This window comes from Cryptomeria japonica, chromosome 2 (genome assembly GCF_030272615.1).
Source record: "Cryptomeria japonica chromosome 2, Sugi_1.0, whole genome shotgun sequence".
NCBI classification, from domain to species: Eukaryota; Viridiplantae; Streptophyta; class Pinopsida; order Cupressales; family Cupressaceae; genus Cryptomeria; species Cryptomeria japonica.
The window spans coordinates 676,063,810-676,085,160 of NC_081406.1; the positions used below are offsets into that span (position 1 = coordinate 676,063,810).

General features: G+C 37.7%; 1 protein-coding gene across 3 annotated transcripts in view; it reads left to right on the forward strand.

Moving 5' to 3' along the window:
- The first annotated feature begins 5,351 nt into the window (after positions 1–5,351).
- LOC131060599 (beta-amylase 2, chloroplastic) overlaps positions 5,352–21,351 on the forward strand; it is a 110,968-nt gene continuing 94,968 nt past the window's right edge. For 2 of the 3 annotated variants that reach the window (XM_057993895.2, XM_057993894.2), the window contains exons 1-2: positions 5,352–5,920; positions 19,890–20,138. In XM_057993895.2, coding sequence (XP_057849878.1) covers positions 5,567–5,920; positions 19,890–20,138 — 603 coding nt within the window. In that variant the 5' untranslated portion in view covers positions 5,352–5,566. The remainder of the gene's footprint in view (positions 5,921–19,889; positions 20,139–21,351) is intronic. The other variant, XM_057993892.2, reaches the window with a different exon arrangement.

The window sequence follows — 21,351 nt, forward strand, 5'->3', positions numbered from 1 at the left end:
CACCTAGAGGGAGAGGTGGGTAGGGTAGACAGGTACCTCGGATATGGGTACTAGGACAAGATCAACTGACAACACCTCCACAAGTTTCGGTGCATGAGGGAAATGGATTGGAAGGATGAGATGGGTGCTTTGAGGGCCTAGATACAAGTTTTGTAGGGTCATCTAGAGACACAGGCCAAACAGATAGCGACCTTCAGACATTAGGTACAAACAATCACAAGGGTGTGAGATATCGTGATTGAGCGATACAGGAGGGTAGAGGAGGCTATCGAGTGGGCTAGAGCCACTTGGGAGGGAGATGTTATCTTAGACAACAATTTTATTTTTCAGAGCTAGACAGGAGATTGCATATTAGTGCAGGCTATATGAGGTGGCAGTACTAGCTAGCGAGAGTGGGGAGTTTTGCTATGACCTCGCAGGACAAGAGTAGGCGACACAAGACAAAGAGTGGAGGGGTTATGAGACCTCCTAGGATAGGACCAACTACAATATTAGTAGGGGTTCTACCATCTAACACTAGAGGGGTAGGACCTTCAAGTGCTCAGAGGTCGTCAAGACTGTCAGGGTTTGGGGGGCGATAGCTCATCATAGCTCTATTCCATTTTGCATTAGTATATTTTGTATGATAATGTAGACACTTGAGGGTGATTTCGTAGTCATTGTGATATTTTGACATCATTGTATTATATGCTTGTTCCTATGTGATATTCTATGATGGTCCATGTGTTCATGCATGATGTACTATATATGATGTGATAGTTCTATTATGCTTTTCTATGATGCTCATGCAATGCAGTTATAATGTTATATGATTTCTACATGTTTATGATGAGTATTCTATGGATTATGCATGATGGACTATGGTGTTTATGATGATGATGACAAGATTTGATTTATTCTATGTATTCTCAACATAATGGGTGCATAATTTTATTATTTGGAAATGCATGTATGAACCTATGATGATTATGATTATGTACTAACTCATGTGGATGCAAGATGTATGTTATATGATATGTTTATGCTATGCATGAATGCCATGTGGTGATGCAGGATGAACACTAAATGAAATGCATGACTATTATTTTTGGTGTGTCATTATACTTAGTTAGATGATGCATGACTACGTGGGTCAAGGACATGAAAGGATCATGCAACAAAAGGTAGAAGATACGAGAGTGATGAGCTTCTTGTGCTATTATCATCATTGAGCTTATTATGACAAATGTTCATGACCATCTAGATATGATTTAGACCTAGATAGCCAGTGTATCATTTGCATGGAGATAAGATACTCACAAACAAGGAATGCCCATGTTCACACTAAACCCATGATGTCCTTGGTGATCTTGTGTCACCATATCCTTAGACAAGCCATAGTGTTACTAAGAAACAATCCACAAGTAGCAATCAGCAAACATGCCCCATCCCAACCACTCTAGTCCATAGACATCCTTGTGAAGCATAGGAAACATAATACCAAAATATGAAATCAAAGAAAAATAAAAGACTTAAGAACCAATAGTCAATGAAATCTTCATACCACACATGTTTAAAGTTTTTGATCTGGTCACAATGTTGTATCCTAATAAAAGGACAAATTGTGTGAAAATCCCAAAATCATGCTAGAATATCAGTTTTCTCAAAAGATTGATTTGTTGGAAGCTTAGTGCTACTCATGTCTAATACAAAACTGACTCACTCCATGATATTGCAAAGAAGGCAAACACTTTTATTGCAGACCAGTGATGTAAATGAACCTTTATTGTGGATTATGCATGAACAAAGAAAGGTATAAAAAGGGGATGCTCCTCACAACATGCAATTCCAAGGATCCACTTCCATCACTAGGTTGAGGATATGCCCCAAGTTACAGACATGACCTGATTATTATGGGTGAAGCAAGGGTGGCGATAGGGATTTATTATGGACGATGGAATGACCTTAGGTAGATCAATGACAAGCCATGGTGGGTATGGACAAGTTATTATGAAATGAGAGGATGTGAGTGTATGCAAAGTGAAGGGATGATGCAAAATCGTGAAGGAGGGAAGAGTAAAAGTCCCTACACATGATGTTGATTACCTGGTTTTCATCATGGTACTTGCCCAGGGCGCCACTGAAGTGGTTTTCATTGTTGGACGAATTAATTTCTCTTTACTTATTGTCATAATTTTGATGTTGATTCATTGGATGAAATATTGATATAGTGGAAAATGACATTGTGAAAATAACACATGCATGGAATTTGGCAATCACTAGGTACTTTTAGTATTCCATGCCTTACTAGTTACCACTATTCTAACATTGATTGTTGAAAATGTAGGAAGAATCATCCTTAAAATAACAACCAATCATAAACCATGTTTAATGAGGTGGTACCTTTGAAGGAGGCATTGCAAGTGGTATCAAATTGTTGCATTTTGTGGTTATATTGCATTGTTCCTAAAATGAGACATTACAAACAATCCCTTATGAGATTCTTTTGGTGGAAGCAAGAATGTTCACATTGGAAGTTGTTGTTCAGGAGGAATTAAAATGAAGAAAGAAGACTTGGATGAGGGAGAACAACAAGTGGATGAGCAAGTGGAACATAAATTTGCAAGATTGCCCTAACAATAATGAAGAGATAAAAAAGTTTGTGTTTGAACAATTTAGAACCACCATGTGGGCAAAACAAGTTGGTCGAAAAAAAATACACTGTATTAAAGAGTTCAACCCCTTGATGGAAATGATGGAAAACACTACTTAAGGGTGGTAATTAAGGGAGAGGCTAGACTTCTAGTTGCCCAATTGAGAACTGGGTTTCATCATCTTAGATGTGAGATGGGTAGTCATTAAGGAAGAATGGGATAAAAGAACTTGCTTTTCTTGCAATAAAGGGGTGGTGGAAAATGAATGGCATTTCATGTTTGAATGTGCAACATATGAGGATATTTGTACACAATATGAATTTTTTTTGAAAGTAAGCAGTTTAAATGAGCTATCTGAGGAGGCAAGACTTCACAAAATAGTGGCTTTCTTGATCAAGATTCACAATAGAAAAATTGACATTGACAAGAACTTACAAATTGTTAACAATGAGATACCTGGTGATGCAGAGAGTCTTGGAGCTTGATCCAATACACCTTCTTGAGTGACTTGTCCTACTCAACCCTTCAACTACTCAAGTCCATCCAATGACACTTAGTAGGGTTTTATGCTAATGAGACCTCCAAGGTATAAACCTCATTGGCTTGCCTCTAGCCAATGGTTTTGGACAATCAACTCCACTTCTTGAGGTTGCCACCTCAATCACACACACACCACTCTAGAGCTCCAAGCACTCCTGCAAGGATCTCAACACACAACCACTTCCAATGGGATCACAATGCATCTACAAGGTGTCTTTGAAGTATTTCGAGGCTTTTAGGATCACCAAATCCATCACTTTGGCTTCCTAACCTTTCTAGGTCTCTACCGGGCTCAAATAGGCTAATTGAATTAGCCCTCCCTTGGCGGTTTTAGGGACTTAGTTTGAAAAATTTCCAAACAAGGCTAGAAATATATTATGGATTCGAGTACCATTTTGGAAGTTACAGACAATACTGAAAATATGCATCTGGGTTATTCGTGCAAGTGGGGTTTCCAATGCTGCGCTATTTTTGAGGGTTTAGGCCTCCCCGGGTGGTTTGGAAAGATGGGTCTAAAACTCTTCACCAGTCAAAACATCTGCTCCCAACAACTTCGGATTTCTCAAGGGCACTTAGAGGGCTTTCCATCCATATGACAATTTGTCCTGCACCAATCCCCATGTGCTCTTAAAACTCACTTTTCCTGTTGTCCTAACTCACCTACTCCCAACGGTGAGCCTAGGGCTTCATTGTATAACCTCCTCAAGGACTTGCAAAACCACAAATCCTATCCCAAACCTATATACAGACCCTAACCCAACATTCTTATTGATTTCAACAGGTGCCATCAAAGAATGCTTAGGCTAGAGCCATTTTGCTCTTAAACCCTACTTGCAAGGGTTTTACACCTAGTTGCAAAGAATGGAAGAAATCTCTGCAACCTAGGACAATCAAAACTTCAAATCAAGATTTTGAAAAGTAAATTCAATCAACATTCATGCCCTGCAATGAGTTTACACAATCATGTCCGTACTAGACCATACCAAACAATGAAAACAAGAGAAAACTATCAAACGATGAAGAAAACAAGATTGTTTCAAAATCCAAAAACTTGTTCTTGCATTTCCAATCCTCCAACCCGTATAATGAAGTGAATTTTGGCTTTTAAGTTGTTAGATTAGTTGGTTCAACCAACTTTTCAATGCCATCTACCAAAAATGCAACTTTTGCAAGAAATTGCAAAATGTTGCTCAACAACTTTTTACATCTTTTGACTCCAAGATGCAACTTTGCATTCTAATGCATTTCAAGACTCCTGAAGGTCCTCAAACACTCTAGAAGACCTAAACACAACACAATTGACCCTTATTACATGAATACATTCATCTGGAGTACTTCTCCTGTAAACTACCTAAGCATCTCACTTCTCAGGCTAACAACATCCTGAACACAAATGATTCAAACCAAAACTTGGACAACTCAACCATGGCTCTACTGAGTCCCAAATGGTTGGTCCATTATTACATCACAAAGACAACACACAAAACTTGAAAGAAAACAAAATTTCATGCTTGGAGTGTTAGGTGCCCTGCACCACCTGGTCTCATAAATTGATGGTCTCCTGGACGTCATTAAAATTCACTTATTCATTCATTTCCATCAAAGAGTTTAACCTACCAAAGGGCCATGGTGAAAAAACATACTTAGGGACAACTATCAAAGGGAAAGAAAGGTTGTTTATTGCACAACTGAGGTCAAGATCACATCATCTTAAGTGTGAGACCGAGAGGTGGAAAATACCCAAGGAAATTTGGGAAGAAATAGTTTGCACTTTCAAAGTTATGCAACAAAATCACATCATTTTAAGTGTGAGTTGAAAATACCCAAGGAAATTTGGAAATAAAGAGTGCATTTTCAACAAGGGAGCAATGGAAACAAAATGGCACTTCATAATGGAATGTTCTGTCTATGAAGATATTCGTACCCAGTACAAAAATGACTTAAAGGTTGACAACATGCATCAATTATTTGAGGAAGACAAGATTAACCAGATGACCAACTTCTAATCAAAATCAATAATAAGAGATCAGACATCAAAAAGATTATGAAGAAAGTGTTCTACTTGATCCCATAGACATAATATAGACATAATAGACATATTTAATCTCAGAGACTTAACAAAAGTCTGACACGTGTAAGGATGAGCACAGGAGAAGTCAAGGCTCTCACAGGAAGCTCCGGTCAACGGGCTGGGCGCCTCACGGGCCACAGCCGGGTCGGCCGGGGCAGGCTGCCGCCGTCCTGTCGCAGTCTGATGTGACACCGCTTGCCTCCACTGAGCTATCCCACTAAAAAAATATTTGGGTCATACGCAGACATGGACTGTGAATTGGGGTCACGATGATCACAAATAGAGAGCAGTGAAGCACGATGGTGGCGGCGTGGCCATTGAGATGGCAGAGAGGAGTGTCCACATGAAGGCCGTGAAGCACGACTGTGATGAAGACTGTGATGAAGAGGGAGAGGGGGAGGGAGCAGAGGAGCAGCGGCAGGGGCAGGGGCAGGGGCACCATGTGACTGCCAAGAGGCGAATTCGGGAGAGGGAGAAAGAGAGAGAGCGCACCAAGCTCAGGGAGAGGCAGCGCCGGGCCATCACTTCGCGGATTCTCTCCGGCCTACGCCAGTACGGGAATTACAGTCTGCCTGTACGAGCGGACATTAATGACGTCATCGCCGCCTTGGCCAGGGAGGCCGGCTGGACTGTCGACCCTGATGGAACGACTTACCGGCCTCTTTCTCTTTCCCATGTACCTTTCTTTTTTCATTTTGATTCCCTTTTCTGATTTTATTCACAAATGTAGCTTCAAGACTGTGTTTCAAATCAGTATTTACTTTTCACATTGCGGAACCTGTATAATCGTAAGGATCACACAGAGTGGGGTTTAGTTGTTATGCACACTCAGAAGATAGAAATTGCTTTGTGCACTCTGAAACATAGTTGTTAAAGCCAGTGGACTTGGTAATTTATCATTCTCACTCAAGAAGTAACAATTGCATTCTACACTTAGAGCATAAGAACTAAAGCGGATGGGCTTAGTAAGCCATCCATACTCAAAATATAGAAATTGCAATGCACACTCCAAAACATGAGAACTTAAGCAAGGGAGGTTGGTAAGTCATCACTCATACTTAAAATGTAGAAAGTACAGTTTACACTCTGAATTGGAAATATTATTGTGAGCGGGCTTCGTAAGTCATCATTCACAATCGAAACTTAGGAATTAGAGCCACCAGCATGGTGAGTAGTTTACTAGGGGAAGAGCACCCGTTATCGTTTAATTTTTGCACATCCAACCCTCCAATCACTAACTTTAAAGAACCAAAAAACAAATAACTAAAGCCCATTAAATTAATTTCACATGTACCAATAGCCGCTCATTTTTTAGCATTTTTGGACCATAATTGGCCTATTTGTGTACCTTTATTGGTACCCATAGTGCACAACTACTCGGGTGGTTATTGGGGCATCTTTAAGCAGGTATTAGGCGATACTTTGAAATGTGTACTTTTTGACCCTTGTGTGCATAATGGATCCCACAGTATGCATCGTTACTGCCCAGAAGCTAAAAGAATACCTATAAGCAGTTAAGTCGCATGCAAAGACAACAAAAAAAAATTGTTAAAATCCCATGTACCATTAAGAATCTGTGGGTGTACGAAGTTAGCTATAACGACCATTGGTATGCTTCCCCTAGTCCTAACACACTCACTTAAAACCTCCATCCTACATAAGAAAGTCCCCACTCATCCAGAGGGCTTCTTATCTCTATAATTGAAAACAGGTAGAGAATAGAACAGATTTATTTGAAACTAAAACTGCATGGTTGTATTTACAATTACTTGACTAAACATAAAGAGTGTATAATAAAATTTAACACTTGCACAACAATGTTTTAGTTGTTGTCCTCACATAAATTTCAAGTCTGTTTCTCTAGGTTTATTATGTAGGGAATAGACTCCAGAAACACTTGCCAAAAAAACAATATGCAAAGAAGAGGTACAGTCTTTACTCGCTTTTCAAAGTTGACTAATTACTGGGAAAAATTGACATGTTAACCTTAATTGCAGTGGAATTTAATTTTGTTGTGTAATGTTTGCCATAATTGTAGAGGTTTGTAATTTTTCCCCCTACAGAAACACATTTCCATAGCCTGTCCAACATGCTTTGTTTAGAAAGAACAGCTTATACTTATTAGCTAGAAGTATAGAACTTTTGACATGTATTTTTTTAAAATCAGTCCATTGAGGGATCTAATGGGCCCCTCACCCAGTCAAGCTAGCTTCAAAAAAACTTCGAAAAATGGCTTATAAAAAGGTCAATGAAAAGTAAAAACTGAATAAAGTGGGTTGAGAAATTAAGAATTAGTTAGGAAATGTCCTTATTCACACCAACACCCTCCTTTAAGTGCAACTTAGGGAGAAATTTTTTTATGCAAATGATGCAAGACTAATATGAAGATGCAATATATGGGTCCTGGCTATAAGGCCATGTTAGGTACCCATGCACAATACAAATGCAAGGAAAAGAAATAAAATCTCTCACAAATGGAGAAAAGGAGAAAACCTCAAGGGACAAAACTCCTTTCCAAAAAAGAGATATGCTAGATATATACAAGTGATAGATCACATGATGTGTGGAGGTCTCGCGTCAATACCCCCAAGAACTACATCCATCACAAGAATACAAAACAATCATCCCTTCAACATTTGTTTTGCAAGATCTCAACAAGGGTTCTCAAGTGGATTGTGATGGAAGCATTATAACCATTAAAGTGTTTCTCAGCCAAGAAGGCATGTTTGTGGGCTATATCAAGGGAAGGTTAAATGAGAAAAAATGGACACTATAAGGGATTGCACAATATGGAATACTCCTCTGTTTGTCAAAGCATAAGGATGTAAGTTCTCTGGATCTTTAACTTTTTCAAATATGCTGTCTTTGATTTCTTTAGTTTGAATGTTGGAATAGTGGTATCCTTATGGTTGTTCAAACAACGGATTCTATAAGAGAGTGCACAAGCTGGAATACTATGGGGAGTAACCTAGGTGAAAATAAGAATCACAAAATAAGGTATGCATGAAGATTTCTGCCAATAAGTATTTAAGATAGAATGGGTATCAACAACTGTGGCAAGATCATAAGATAATGACATCAATGCTCGTGGATGAAGAAAGGTCCTCCAAAAGGAACCTACAAATGTGGAAAAACTGCTACCAAAGAGATTTCCTATTAAAAAATGAACATGCTACGAAGTTCACAATGGTTGCAAATGCACTGGAGGAAGATTAGTAGAGTTCGGACAACAAAGCATCAATCCACAATTTTCCACCTGATATGTATGCTTGAGACCCATAGAGTCATAGACTATCTATTTTGATTGACCTGGGTGCTATGTAAGTCCTTATTTGAATCAATTGCCAATAGATATGGTTTCAAATCTTACAGAGCGCAGAATTGTTGTAAGAAGAATTAGCTTCTAATTTGAGAGACCGACTATCTAGATTGTTCAATTACATAGGTTGAGTTTGAATGGATTGTAATGTCCCCTACTAGGACACTTCCAATTTCTTAATAATCAACACCCATTAATTAATATTATCTACCTTAAATTAATTTATTAAACTAGATAATCATATTTATTCATAGTACAATTGATAGTGGCTATATTCAAGCCTCAATTCTTACTTCTTTCCTATCCCTAACGGAGGACAGGGATTTACTGTAATAGGGCACTTGGAAACCAATCTGCATGTAGGCTCCCTCGAGGTTTCAGCAGTCCGTCCATACCCCATCTTGGGCTTACCTATCTTGTGAGGATTTACAATGCCTCTCCCTACACAAACCAACCTATCCTCTCGCAGGCGATAGCAAATGATTAAAATCTAGGCCATCAATATAATAGTCTTTCATGTACCATGAATGTATATGAAATTAAGTATTACTGTCATAAATATTGCAGTCTATATTAATATTACTATTAAATTCTGCATAAGAACATTATCGGGCTTCATATATTAAGCATACATATTAAGCACATCCCCATGCATACCACCAAGAACAAGGATGTTACTGCCTGTAACTTAATAACAGTTCTGGTCTGATCGATGGTGATGTCACTGGATACTTTGATTCCTTTCCTTTATATCTCTCAATGTGAGGGAGAGGTCACACCTCTTCATCATGTATGCCCTTTGGCAAGAGACACACCCTTTGAAAGAGTGCAACTCTTCATTCTTTCTGCCCTTTGAAAGGGACACAACCTTTCACAATCAAATCTGCACTTCTTATTTAAATCAGATCTGCACTTCTCATTCCCAAATTATCCCCCCTTCAAATGAGTTCTCCTCCCTTTTATACCTCATATTTGGGGGAGTCACAACTTATCATTTCATGCCTTTTGACCATTCATTAACTTCAATCAAATTTTAATTGTATTTAATTATATTCTTTATATTTTAATTTTAATTTTTTTGTATTTTAAATTTTATTATTATTATTTATTATTAGATTATATTTCAAAGTGGGGACATTACATGGATTGACCCATGACCTAGATGGTTTAGATATTTCTTTCTTTTTTAACCTAAATACTAAGTTGCCGGTTCGGGTTTGGGCACCGGTCCGGGTTCGAGAATCTGGTATGCCGGTATGGCAAAATTTTGAAAAGGGGTTTGGGTTCCTGTTGACGTGTATTTTGTACACCATCATACACAGAATAAAATACCTAAGGGTATCTTATCCTCTCTTGAATAAAGCCTCTAACTGCTGAAGATCTGCAAAAAGGATCAGTTAGGTAGACTCCAAGGTTCTTTTAGTAGGGTCTCTACGTGTGGACAAGCTCCAGTGGTATGATGTGATTTGCTGGGATCACAAGGGGACTTACATGTGATGATTGAACTTCCGATCTGCTTTGCTGGACACAGGCTCTTACTAACTTAGATTTGGAAAAAATAAAAAAAGGACAAGGGCGAAGAGAGGATCTAATCCTAATACTAAGAATGTAGGAGCAATGATTTGATTTTTGATGAAACTCTAACTAGATCTTGTTTTGACATCAATGGAACATCTACACAAGACTAGTGCGATCTTCTAAGGGGAGCTTTATGATGTTCAAATTATCACCGCAGGCATAGATACCATCCAAGTTGATGCATATCAATGAAGAGGCAACAAATTGAAATTGAGCTTAAGCTGAACGATTCCAGTTGACTACACAAGGCAAGTCTGCAATCAACAAACTGCTAGTAGTATGGATATACGAATTCCACCATTAATCACATTTCCTCCATTCATCTAATCATTTACCATCTAGGATTGAAGACTCAACAAGAAACCATGCAAATTGCAAGAAACGACACACTTCACCATTACTTCAATGAAAATGGAGTTTGTTTACAATCAATGGCAACAATTTCTTGCCTTGTCCTCCTATTCTACTCTAATTACTATTCTATCAACTATATTCTAACTCTTCCAACTATTTACATGCTATCTCTAACTTATTGCTAATTAGCCTTTACAAATGAAATGCCTGGGCTTATATAGTGCCCACAATACAATTTGATGGCTTAGATCAATTCAAGATCAATGGCCAAGATTCAACAATGAAAAACCCTAATTAGGGTTTGTTACAACCATTACATAACATTTAATGTTTGACCAATGACAAAATTGTATTGCTTGGACACATGTCCCTTCTAGAAAAATCGACCAATGTATAGCCAGGGTAGGTACATCGGAGTTTGTGCCACCTTCCATGAGTTAAGTACATTGAATCTGGACATGCTGAGATGGACTTCACTGATTGGAGAAATGATGACTAGGATGCCACCTCATTTGATACTTGGAACTTGGTAGATATTCAACTTGATGTTGTTGAGAAGCTTGCTTTAATTAATTCATCTGGAACTATTTTGCTTCTTCAACGAGCCCTTGTTCTAACTCCTTGCGTCCTTGATGTGCAGGAAGATGATATACCTCGCCTTGGAACACTGGATTGAAAGAGTTCGCCCTTGTCCTGGCTTGATCGTCCTGGCGAAGACCGTCCTTGATCCGGCTTGATTTTCCTTGAAGAGATCTCCATTTGATGCCTACACAACATTTCAGAATTAGTACCATGATTTTGCAATACATAACATAAATTAGAGAGCAAATTTTAGGAAACTTAATGATAAGTCCTTTATTAATCATTTCCTAAAAAAGACTGAGCTAAGGCAAAACAAAATTCCAAAATTCAAAATTAAGGAAATGACGATGAACAATTCAAAATCAAGACAATAAAACCAATATCGCCATACCTCAGGAGAGAGCTAACTCTAGAATGCAAATGAGAAAAATTTGCCTAGGCAAAATTGACGTATAGATAGTCTTCAACGTGATCTTTTCTTCAAAATATCAATTTCGCCACCTTTTGAGTTGTCCTTGACGTGATCTTCAATGCCTTTGACAATTCGCACCAATAGAAACTTCAAGATTCGCACCACCTTGCTTGGAATGAAATTCGCTCCTTTGAATACAACTTCGCACTTCTCAAATCGCATGTGAATGAAGAATGATAATGTGAAAATGAAGATTTCACCACCCTCCCTTTATAGCGCTCACACCACAATTACCATATAGGCCGACTTGGAGATAAAACCACTTTTTAAAATGATTTTTAAATTAAAATGACAAGGCCGACCTCCCTTTGTAGCGCTTCAAATTCGATTTTTATTAATTAATTAATTAATTATTAATGCCTTACGTTTTTTAATTTGCAAATTTCGATTTTAATAAAGGCAAAAATAATTAATAAAAGATCAACGCCATATTAAATGCTAATTAAATTAGATTTTCAATTTTATCGAACTTAGCATTTAAGGAAATTTGAATTGTTTATTTGGCGCCAAAACTATGAAAACAAAGGGGACGTACCTCATCGCTCTGGTCCCTTGGAGAGGGACAGGAGCGATTTTGCTCTTGTGGGCCTCATTTCACTTCATCACCTTCGAAAATTATATTCAACGGATTCGCAATGCCTCCTTTCATTCATTCATGCCTTGAGGTCGGTTGAATTTTGGCGAGAAAATCATCTACAACAAAAATCGCTCTGGTCCCTTCCTGAGGGACAGGAGCGAACTTAAACATTTTGGTCCTTTGTTGACGTTTGATAATCTTCAATTTGTCTTCAACGGGTTCGATTGACCTCCTTTCTTGCCTTCGAACATAAAATTTGCTTGATCTTTGCCCAGACCGTACCTTATGAAGAATTTCGCTCTGGTCCTTCAGTGAGGGACAGGGGCGAATTTGACCCTCTAGGCAAAAACTTCATCATTTCATTGTTTTTGATCAAGTCTGGATGCTCTATCATTCATGCCTTGAGGTCGGTTGAATTTTGGCGAGAAAATCATCTACAACAAAAATCGCTCTGGTCCCTTCCTGAGGGACAGGAGCGAACTTAAGCATTTTGGTCCTTTGTTGACGTTTGATAATCTTCAATTTGTCTTCAACGGGTTCGATTGACCTCCTTTCTTGCCTTCGAACATAAAATTTGCTTGATCTTTGCCCAGACCGTACCTTATGAAGAATTTCGCTCTGGTCCTTTAGTGAGGGACAGGAGCGAATTTGACCCTCTAGGCAAAAACTTCATCATTTCATTGTTTTTGATCAAGTCTGGATGCTCTATCATGCTCATTTCGTCCTTCACCATGCCTTTGATGTCTCGATTCGTCCAAACAAGGTCAGGAATGGCTCAACTAAGCATTTTCGCTCTGGTCCCTTGGTGAGGGACACGAGCGATTCGCCTTGGTCCCTTGGAGAGGGACAGGAGCGCTTTTCGCTCTGGATCCTTAGTGAAGGACGGGAGCGAAATTTGACTTTTCGCACTCTCTATCAGGATAACTTTTATGGAATATAACATTTAAGTATAAGATCACTTATACTTTAAGTTATATTCCATATATACTTTCAGGATGTTTGAGAGTGGTTTCAGACCTCCAGGAGTTATATTGCAAAATCTAGTTTTTGGAGGTTTTTTCAGTTTCCAGACTTAGTCAAATTTCAGGATCAGGGCATTCCAGACTTAGCCAAATTTCAGGATCAGGACTTCACTCAAGCCGGACCTGCTACCTTGTTGATCTCCCCGACAGCACTTCAAGTTATATTCATTTGATAAAATATACCTCTTTGGACCTTTTCACATTGTCAAGACGTTAAAATCCTGCAAGGACAAAGCAAAATTGGATTTGTAGCTCCGGTCCTTCACTGAGGGACAGGAGCGATTTTTCCCCTGGAGGCATTTCTGTGTTCATGAAAATCTTCAATTTATATTCAATGGAAAGATCTCGCCTTTCTCCATCACTTCCAATTCGTAATTCATCTTGACCCTGCAGGAATAGTAAAATATTTGAAAACGAGCTCCCGTCCTTCACTGAGGGATAGGAGCGATTTTGCTCCTACAGGCCAAAATAACATGATTTTACACATTTTAACACTTCACAAGGCGAAAACAAATCATTAGAGATGCCTAGGATCAAAAATCAAAAATGTCAAAATTTGGTCAAAAATATTCAATTGGACAAAAATTCACATTTCATCTTCAACACTTAGACAAATTTAAGCTCTGCATTCAAAATTCCAATTGAAAATAGACCATTCTGGCGAATTCATTTCATTCAAAATTTGCATTCTAGAAAAGGAAATTCAAAAAGCTCCCAAAACCGACTGGATTCTGACCAAAACCCTAAAAAGCAAAGCGAAAACGAGCAAAAAAAACATGGGTCCCCATTTGCAATGGGGCGATGTGTGAAAACGTCACAACAATTCCCTAGTACAAAAACATGTAAAAATTATATATGTATATATATTTGCACTTGCACTTGCACTACAAGTTTGCTTGCTATCCGAGTCATCAAATGCAACAAGCTGAGAAGCAGAAGCATCCAAATTAGTATGCTTTGGTTCTATATCTCACATCTTCGTTTCCCCTTGCTTATAGTCATGTTGCTTGTGTGATAGAAGACATGGGTTGCTGTTGGAATGCACATATACCAAATTGTCCGCTCTTTTTTATTGCAATCTATTGCGTTTTACTGAGTGGATGAAAGAGTATGTGCTCCAATTTCTTTCTGATGCAGATGAATTAGTAACCTATGAAGACAAAGTAAACAATTAAAGTTATAAATTTATAAAATTAAAAATTACTAGCAACCTATGAAGACAAAGTAAACTATAAATAAAACTTGTGATAAATTTTAATTAATTAAACTTACTTGTGATAAACCTTTGATGGTGAGGGGTTGTAGGTTTTGGAAGCATGTGCCATGGAAGTACCACCAACTCTGAGCATCCTTCTTGAATCTATGACGAAGAGAATCAACACTTGGACTATTTCCATTTGCAAATTCTATGAACTCATTTGTAATAATATCTTGCAAATCATCATTAGGATAGAGTCTAAGGAATGCTGCCTTGTACCTATCAGACACTTCTAAATCTCTCCATGGTGCAAGTCTTCCTGGTTGATCAAGAAATTGATTGCTATAGTACTTTGGTGTTAAGGCATAAGCAAGAAGATGCAAAGGAGTGGTCATCCACTTGTTTGAAGAATTTCCCCTCGGGGTCTGCTCTCTTGCATTTATAATGTACTTCATTTTTTCAAGCATTGAGTCAATGCCATCATAAATCTCACCAATGCAAGGCCTATCCATGTTAGTATAGTGAATCATACTCATAATGGGCTCAGTGAAACTAAGGAGATATGTCACAAGATCCCACCATGAGTCATCCAATATCCTGACCCTAATTCTTGCTGCCCTCTCATTGCTGCTCTGCTTCCATATAACCCAATTTTGGCTGATCACCATATTGCAAAGTGCCACTTTAACTTTCACAAGTCGTCTCAAGACAATTGTGTTTGATGCAAAATGGTTCTTAACAGCCTGTAACACAAATTAATGCCAAAATAATTAAAAAATAAAGCCAAACTTTAAAGAAGAATACACATTATAGCTTACACATTGAAATTATGAACATTGAAAATCAGAAAATGTAAAATTAAATTTCTATTTCACTTACTTTCAATAGCTCCAAAGTTGAAAAGGATCTAAAAATACCTTGAGACATGTGGTGATTTGTGATGAACATCTGGATGTCCTTAACCTTTGCATACACTTGTTTGATCCATTCAATTTTACTCCCAATCTTTTGTAGCATAAGATTGAGTTTATGGACCGCACAAGGTGTCCAAAAGATGTGATGAAAGCGTTCCTCAACCAACAAACCAGCAACTTTACAATTTTTTGCGTTTTCCATTATGACTTGAACAACATTGCGGGGTCCCATTGTCTCAATGGCAAAGATGAGAATATCTGCAATAATTTGGCCATTGTTTACTTGTCCCTCACAATCCGCAACTTTCAAAAACATTGCTCTGTTAGGGAACACCGCTATGACATTGATCAAGGGACTATTTTTAGATCTTTCCACCCATTTGAAACAATTGATACACCTGTCTTAGCCCATGAATCCCTTATGGGCTTCAATGCATCTTTAACCCCCTTCACCTCTCTTTTCAATAAGGTTCCATGTACCTTCTCATAACTTGGGCCCTTATACCCTCTTGGAGCTTCATAAACACTTTTCAACATTTTTTTCCAATATGGGGAATAAACAATATTGAAAGCCAACCCATTTGCATATATGTATCTTGCTACATCTTGGTCGGCAATGTCTCAACTGCCATTTTGAAATGCGGTTTCTAAAGGGCCATTTGGTCTTTTGCATGTAATGGATGCTTAACTTTCAGGCTCAACTGTGGAAAATAAGGGGTGGTTTTCTACTACAATAGTGGGATTAGATGGGGGTTTGTCATGTCCCCTTTCTAGAGTGGACATCAGAGACGGAGGAGTTGGCCTATCATTGGAGTCTCGTAGGCTAGTAGAGGTTGATTGGGACTCATTCAGTGCATATAGTGACTAGATTTTGACTTTACAAGCAATTTGGAGCCAGTTTGGAGCAGTTCCTTGATTTTAGGAGGCTGTTCCTAATTTTAGGAGGTTATGACAGCATCCAGGGTTGGGGTTCCATGAGACCATTCCTTGGTTTCAGTTTCAGGAGATTTGGGTGTGTTTCCTAGTTTCTAGGAGCATCCCTAGATTTTAGGGATGAGACTGCCAGTTGATCCATGATTTCCGACATCAATCACAGACAGGTGACAGGTTCAGTTTCAAGCTTTTGGTGTGTTTCGAGCTTTCTGTAGCTATTTGGGTTATATTTTTAACATATTTAAATATTTCCTAAGTTAACGTTTTAATATTTTAAATAAGGCTATGTCTATAGCCATTTTGGAGTAATAAGGGGTTTTTGGCTTCATTTGGATTCGTATGCCCATGTGTTATAGCTCGTTGGAAAGGTCTTGAACTTTTCTAATTGATTTTCACTTGTCAGGGTCCTTTTGGTGCTTGGAGTTATTTTATATTGAAAAAGTGGTGTTTTTCCTATACTTGGGTGCCCAATATTGGGAAATATGACTTTATATTAAAGCGCACTTTTCATATATCTTTAGGGTTCGATTTGGAAGGAAAGAGATATAAGGAGAAGGCAACCTAATTTCTCATTATCTTTTACATATTGAAAACTTGTTTGGTGCGATATTGCTCTGGTAGAGCAATTCTTCAATCTGGGACGCAAACCCCATGATTGGTATTGGCTAGGATGTAGCCCTCAGCTATTGATTGGCAGTGGATTCTTTTGGCATTGACATTGGCATTATTGGTCAGAGTGTATGCGCTGTTCCTTGTGAAGATTCAGATTGCTTGGTGAGGGTTTCAGCAGTGTGGTTGAATTTCCCAGCTGGGGCGTGATTGTTTCTGCTTGATGCCACCGTTACAACAGGTACACTATACGCTGGAAGTGGTGAAGACTTTCATTCAGCCATAGCTGGTGTTCTTGGTTTGTGTTCATCATCTACCCTTCAATTGGCGCTATTGTTGGATGTAAGCACATCCCCAGTGCGTAGGGAATAATCTGGGTATTATAAATCAGAAATCTGCCTGGTACTATTTGTATCAATTCTGATTTAATTGAATGTTCTTACTTGTTTCAGTTTCCTTCCTTATTTGCTGTTCTTTATTCATTACTTGCTTATATATTCAAAAGAATACAAAAAGAAACCAAACATTCTGCAACTTCTCTTTATTCTGTAAGACCATTAGCAAAATCACAGGAAAAATATAGTTTATTATTTTAAAAATTACAGCAGATCAGCAAGGGGATCCATCAGGGATCTGTCAGTTGCATTCCCTTTGTTTTTTTTGGAGCGGTTTGATTTAATCTACGGACTTCTCTCTCTTCTGCTGCTTCATGCTCCCTAATATATTTTAGCAGTGTCTCATTTGGTATAGACACACCATCTTTTCCAGGGCATTTTTTGATGCCTCTTCTTGGTATTCCACACAAATTGCCTACCACTCGAAGATATGAACTATTACGTTCTTTACCACATCGTTGGCATTTCCAACGGAATCCCCCACCTCCTAGAAGTAGTTGTATAATGTCAACATACTTCCATAGGGAAGAATTTGGATCATTTCTTTGTTTTGATTGTTTATTTATGCCTATGGAGGAAGAGTTAGATGCCATTCTAGTTCCTATGGCAAGAAATTATATGAACACATTAAAAAACAAAAACAAAATAATGAATAACAAATAATTTTTCATGTTTGGAAATTTGTGAAACAAAAATAGTTGAAAAAAATGTTCAAAAACCTACCTCTTTCAGCCAATGAGAGCTTGCAAATGTGTGGAAATGATGCTGCAACGCTTGTTGAAGCTTCAAAAATCTGTCTTCAACTCCTCCTATTTGATATTGGAAGCCAAACTTTCTTCAACCTGCTAGCAAAAAATTGATGTTTGCAACACAAATGAGGAGAAATGATTCAACTTTATGTTTTAAAACTCATTTTTAGGGTTTTATTTTTATTTTTTAAGTGGCGGATTTGAAAAAATTATGAAATTTTGCAAAAATAAATCTTATTTCGGGCTGTCAGATGCCCAAGTTCGACCTGGTCCGAACCAGCCCTCCTAATCACGGACCTTGGTTGCACCCATAGGTAGACCGGACTAGGACCGGACCGGACTAGTACCAGGGGCACAAGGGGGCGAACCTTGCAACTTAGCCTAAATGTAACACAGTTGGGCCCATATAAACATGTTGTGAGTGGACTAGGTGTGTTTTCACTGGGCAAAGTTAGAATGCTAATAGAAGGTCAAGGGCATTGATGATCACTGATCTTTATAGGAAATGAGTTCACATTTGTAAAAGTGGTCGCTCAATGCCATCAAATGTGTATCCTTATGTAATCTTCAAAAACTAGATACCAAGTAAATTTTACAAATGTCTCTTTGAATCTTGTAATGGATGCCTGAAAGTATAATGCCTCAAGGTAATTATATATATCTCTATTATAGATATGAATTTCCTAGGGTTTTGAGTAAAGAGTACTCTTGCATATTATGAGAAGTTTGGATGTTTAGGAATTCTCTTTCCACTTTGACTTTTGGATTCAAACATTCTACACAAAGGGGTATGAAATGACTCTTGAAAATAATGAATCTGAATTATAGTTATTAGTTTATAGTATATACACACAATGGTCATAAAAATAATTAGCTTTATTTTGTTAACAGTGAGGTACTTCCAGCTTGCTGCATCATTTCTTTTGAGAAGTAAACTCACAATCTGAAAACTTACATTAGGCTGCCAAATGGAATAGATAAAAGATTGATCTCACTAAGGAAGTCGATGAGGTGAAGGGAGCGAAGTATCGAATTGGTTCCATGAACCTTATCTTCCTTGTACGACTAATTTTTTCTGACCAGTTTCTGGGATATTAATATCAATTAATACAAGCATAAAAAGTTAACTACAGACAAAAGTGGCTACACCAAAGGTAACTTTGCATGCTATTTGTAGCCTAAATTATCTTAGTGTTTGCATATATGAGTGAAGTTTAAAAAGTTCAAGATTGCCAATGCTTTTGAGACACGTCGGTAACTCTCTTTAAGATGCTTCTTTCCTTGGTAAATCGCTGTGTAACTTGAGGATTATTTGAAGATAAGTAAAGAGTTTATTCAGATTCTGTGGAAAATTCAAAACTTTATAGGACACATTGTTATCATATTTTAGTGAAGGGCCTATACACTTTCAATGATTATATGGCATGTGTCACTTTTGAACTATAGTTAAACTTAACATAAATTGGATTTTTTAAGAAATTACCTGCCTAAGGGGGATACCGTGGCATTGGGATTCTTGATAATATTAATTTCAATTGCAAATTGACCGAATCTCCATTGATGAAAGAAAATATCTCTTAAGAAATGTGTTAGTCTCAAGGTGTTGTAATATGTTTTGGGATTTAATTGACCTGGCCTTTATTCCCGTCCTTTGCAAAACGTTTCTGTCAAATCTTAAATTTTTAATATCCTAAAGCAAACATGGTGATCTAACACTGAGAAAACATTTTTTCCTCAAATTGATTGATGATTTCATCCGCCTTAGATGAATATACATTGCATGCCAAAATCTTAGTCTGGTCCATGTATTAGTTGGGGGTTGCCTCAAAACATGCTCAACTTCTAAATGCTACATTGCCAATGTTTTTTTGTTTTTTTTTTAAAGCCTCCTTTCTTGATCCATTTTCAGTAAACGTCTAATTTCTTCTTGCTAACATTTGCAGATACCTTATCCTCCAAAAGTGGCAGCTTTGTCATCTACATCTCTTGTTGGATCTCCCGTGTCATCTGGTTCACTGAGGAGTACTTTGGTAAAAAATTCAATAGATTTCCGACCTTCTGCTCTCAGGCTCAAGGAAAGCTTCACAGTCAAATCACCAGTTTTAGCTATGTACGGAGAGAAAGGTCAAAAGAAAGAGAAAACAATCAATATGAGCATTGAAGACTCACTGGAGCTTATGGAGGACGAACAGGTATACCTTCTAACATAATTTTATCTTATATCTCGTATATTGTTTACATTTGTTTGTATTATATATGTTTGTGGACTGTTCTTATTTTTTAATTTGTTTGTAGTTGAATGCTGCTTCAAGCAGGCCACCACGTTAATGTAAATTTGCATAACTCCATAAGTAATTTTTAATGTGATATTTTGGAAGTTAAAGCGTTTTGGAAACCGGGCATCCTATTCAGATTTGGAAAAAACAACAGCTGAATGATTTTCTACAAAAATGGTACAAAAAATGTTGTGCTATACAATTTAATTTCACCCTTGTAGATATTTTCCTGTAACTCCAAAGTGACCATTGTGTTTCGTGTTCTGAATTTGATCTCAAAAAGTATAATTGTTATTAATACAGAGCAGATCCAGCATCAGAGTTGATCATCTTGTCAAATTTGATGAGTAAGTCTCAATATCCCAGTTCCTAGGAGAAATTTTTTGTTGCAAAGGTCTGCTAAAGCTTGTATTTCATTAAAATTCTTCATATGAAGAGTTATAATTGTGCTTCTATAATAAGAAAAACAATGTCATAGAAGTAAGAGCTGCATCAAATACATTGCAATTTGAACTTCAAATGGGAGTGGACTCTTCTTTAGGCAGCACAATACAGACTGAAACCCTTAATGGCTGCTTAACTTCCCTAGCTTCAATTTTAGTTGACTCTTCCTCATTTTTGTTAATGATAACTTGACATGAAATTGGACTATTCAAGTCATTCAAGTAGGCTAGCTTATTCACGTGCTCATTAAAGCCAACCCCTTATGTGTAGCAAAGAAGCTGCTGATCAGAAAACACAGATAAATAAGTAATTAAAGGACTTGAACAGACAGTGAACCTGGACCTGACATCAGAAAAGATAGATATGATGGGTTCAACCATGATCGAACACATCTAACTAGGTTGACAATTGGTCAAAACTATTCCTATCAGAAACTGGACAAGCAGAGTAGGTTTGACTGTGGTTGAAACGTTGCAGATATGACAGAAGCAGGGTCTGTACTTTGTGTAAGGTCTGAGAGTTCCAAAAACATGTCTAAGATATTCCTTTTTGGTTGCTACAACGTTTAACGTCCTTCTTCAATTCAGTTGTAACTTTCTTATTATATAACCTCCAAGAGTGGTCTTTTTCCCATTGGATTCCTTAGTGTTGTTTAATAAAGCTGGTTGTAAAGGACTGTTCCTGG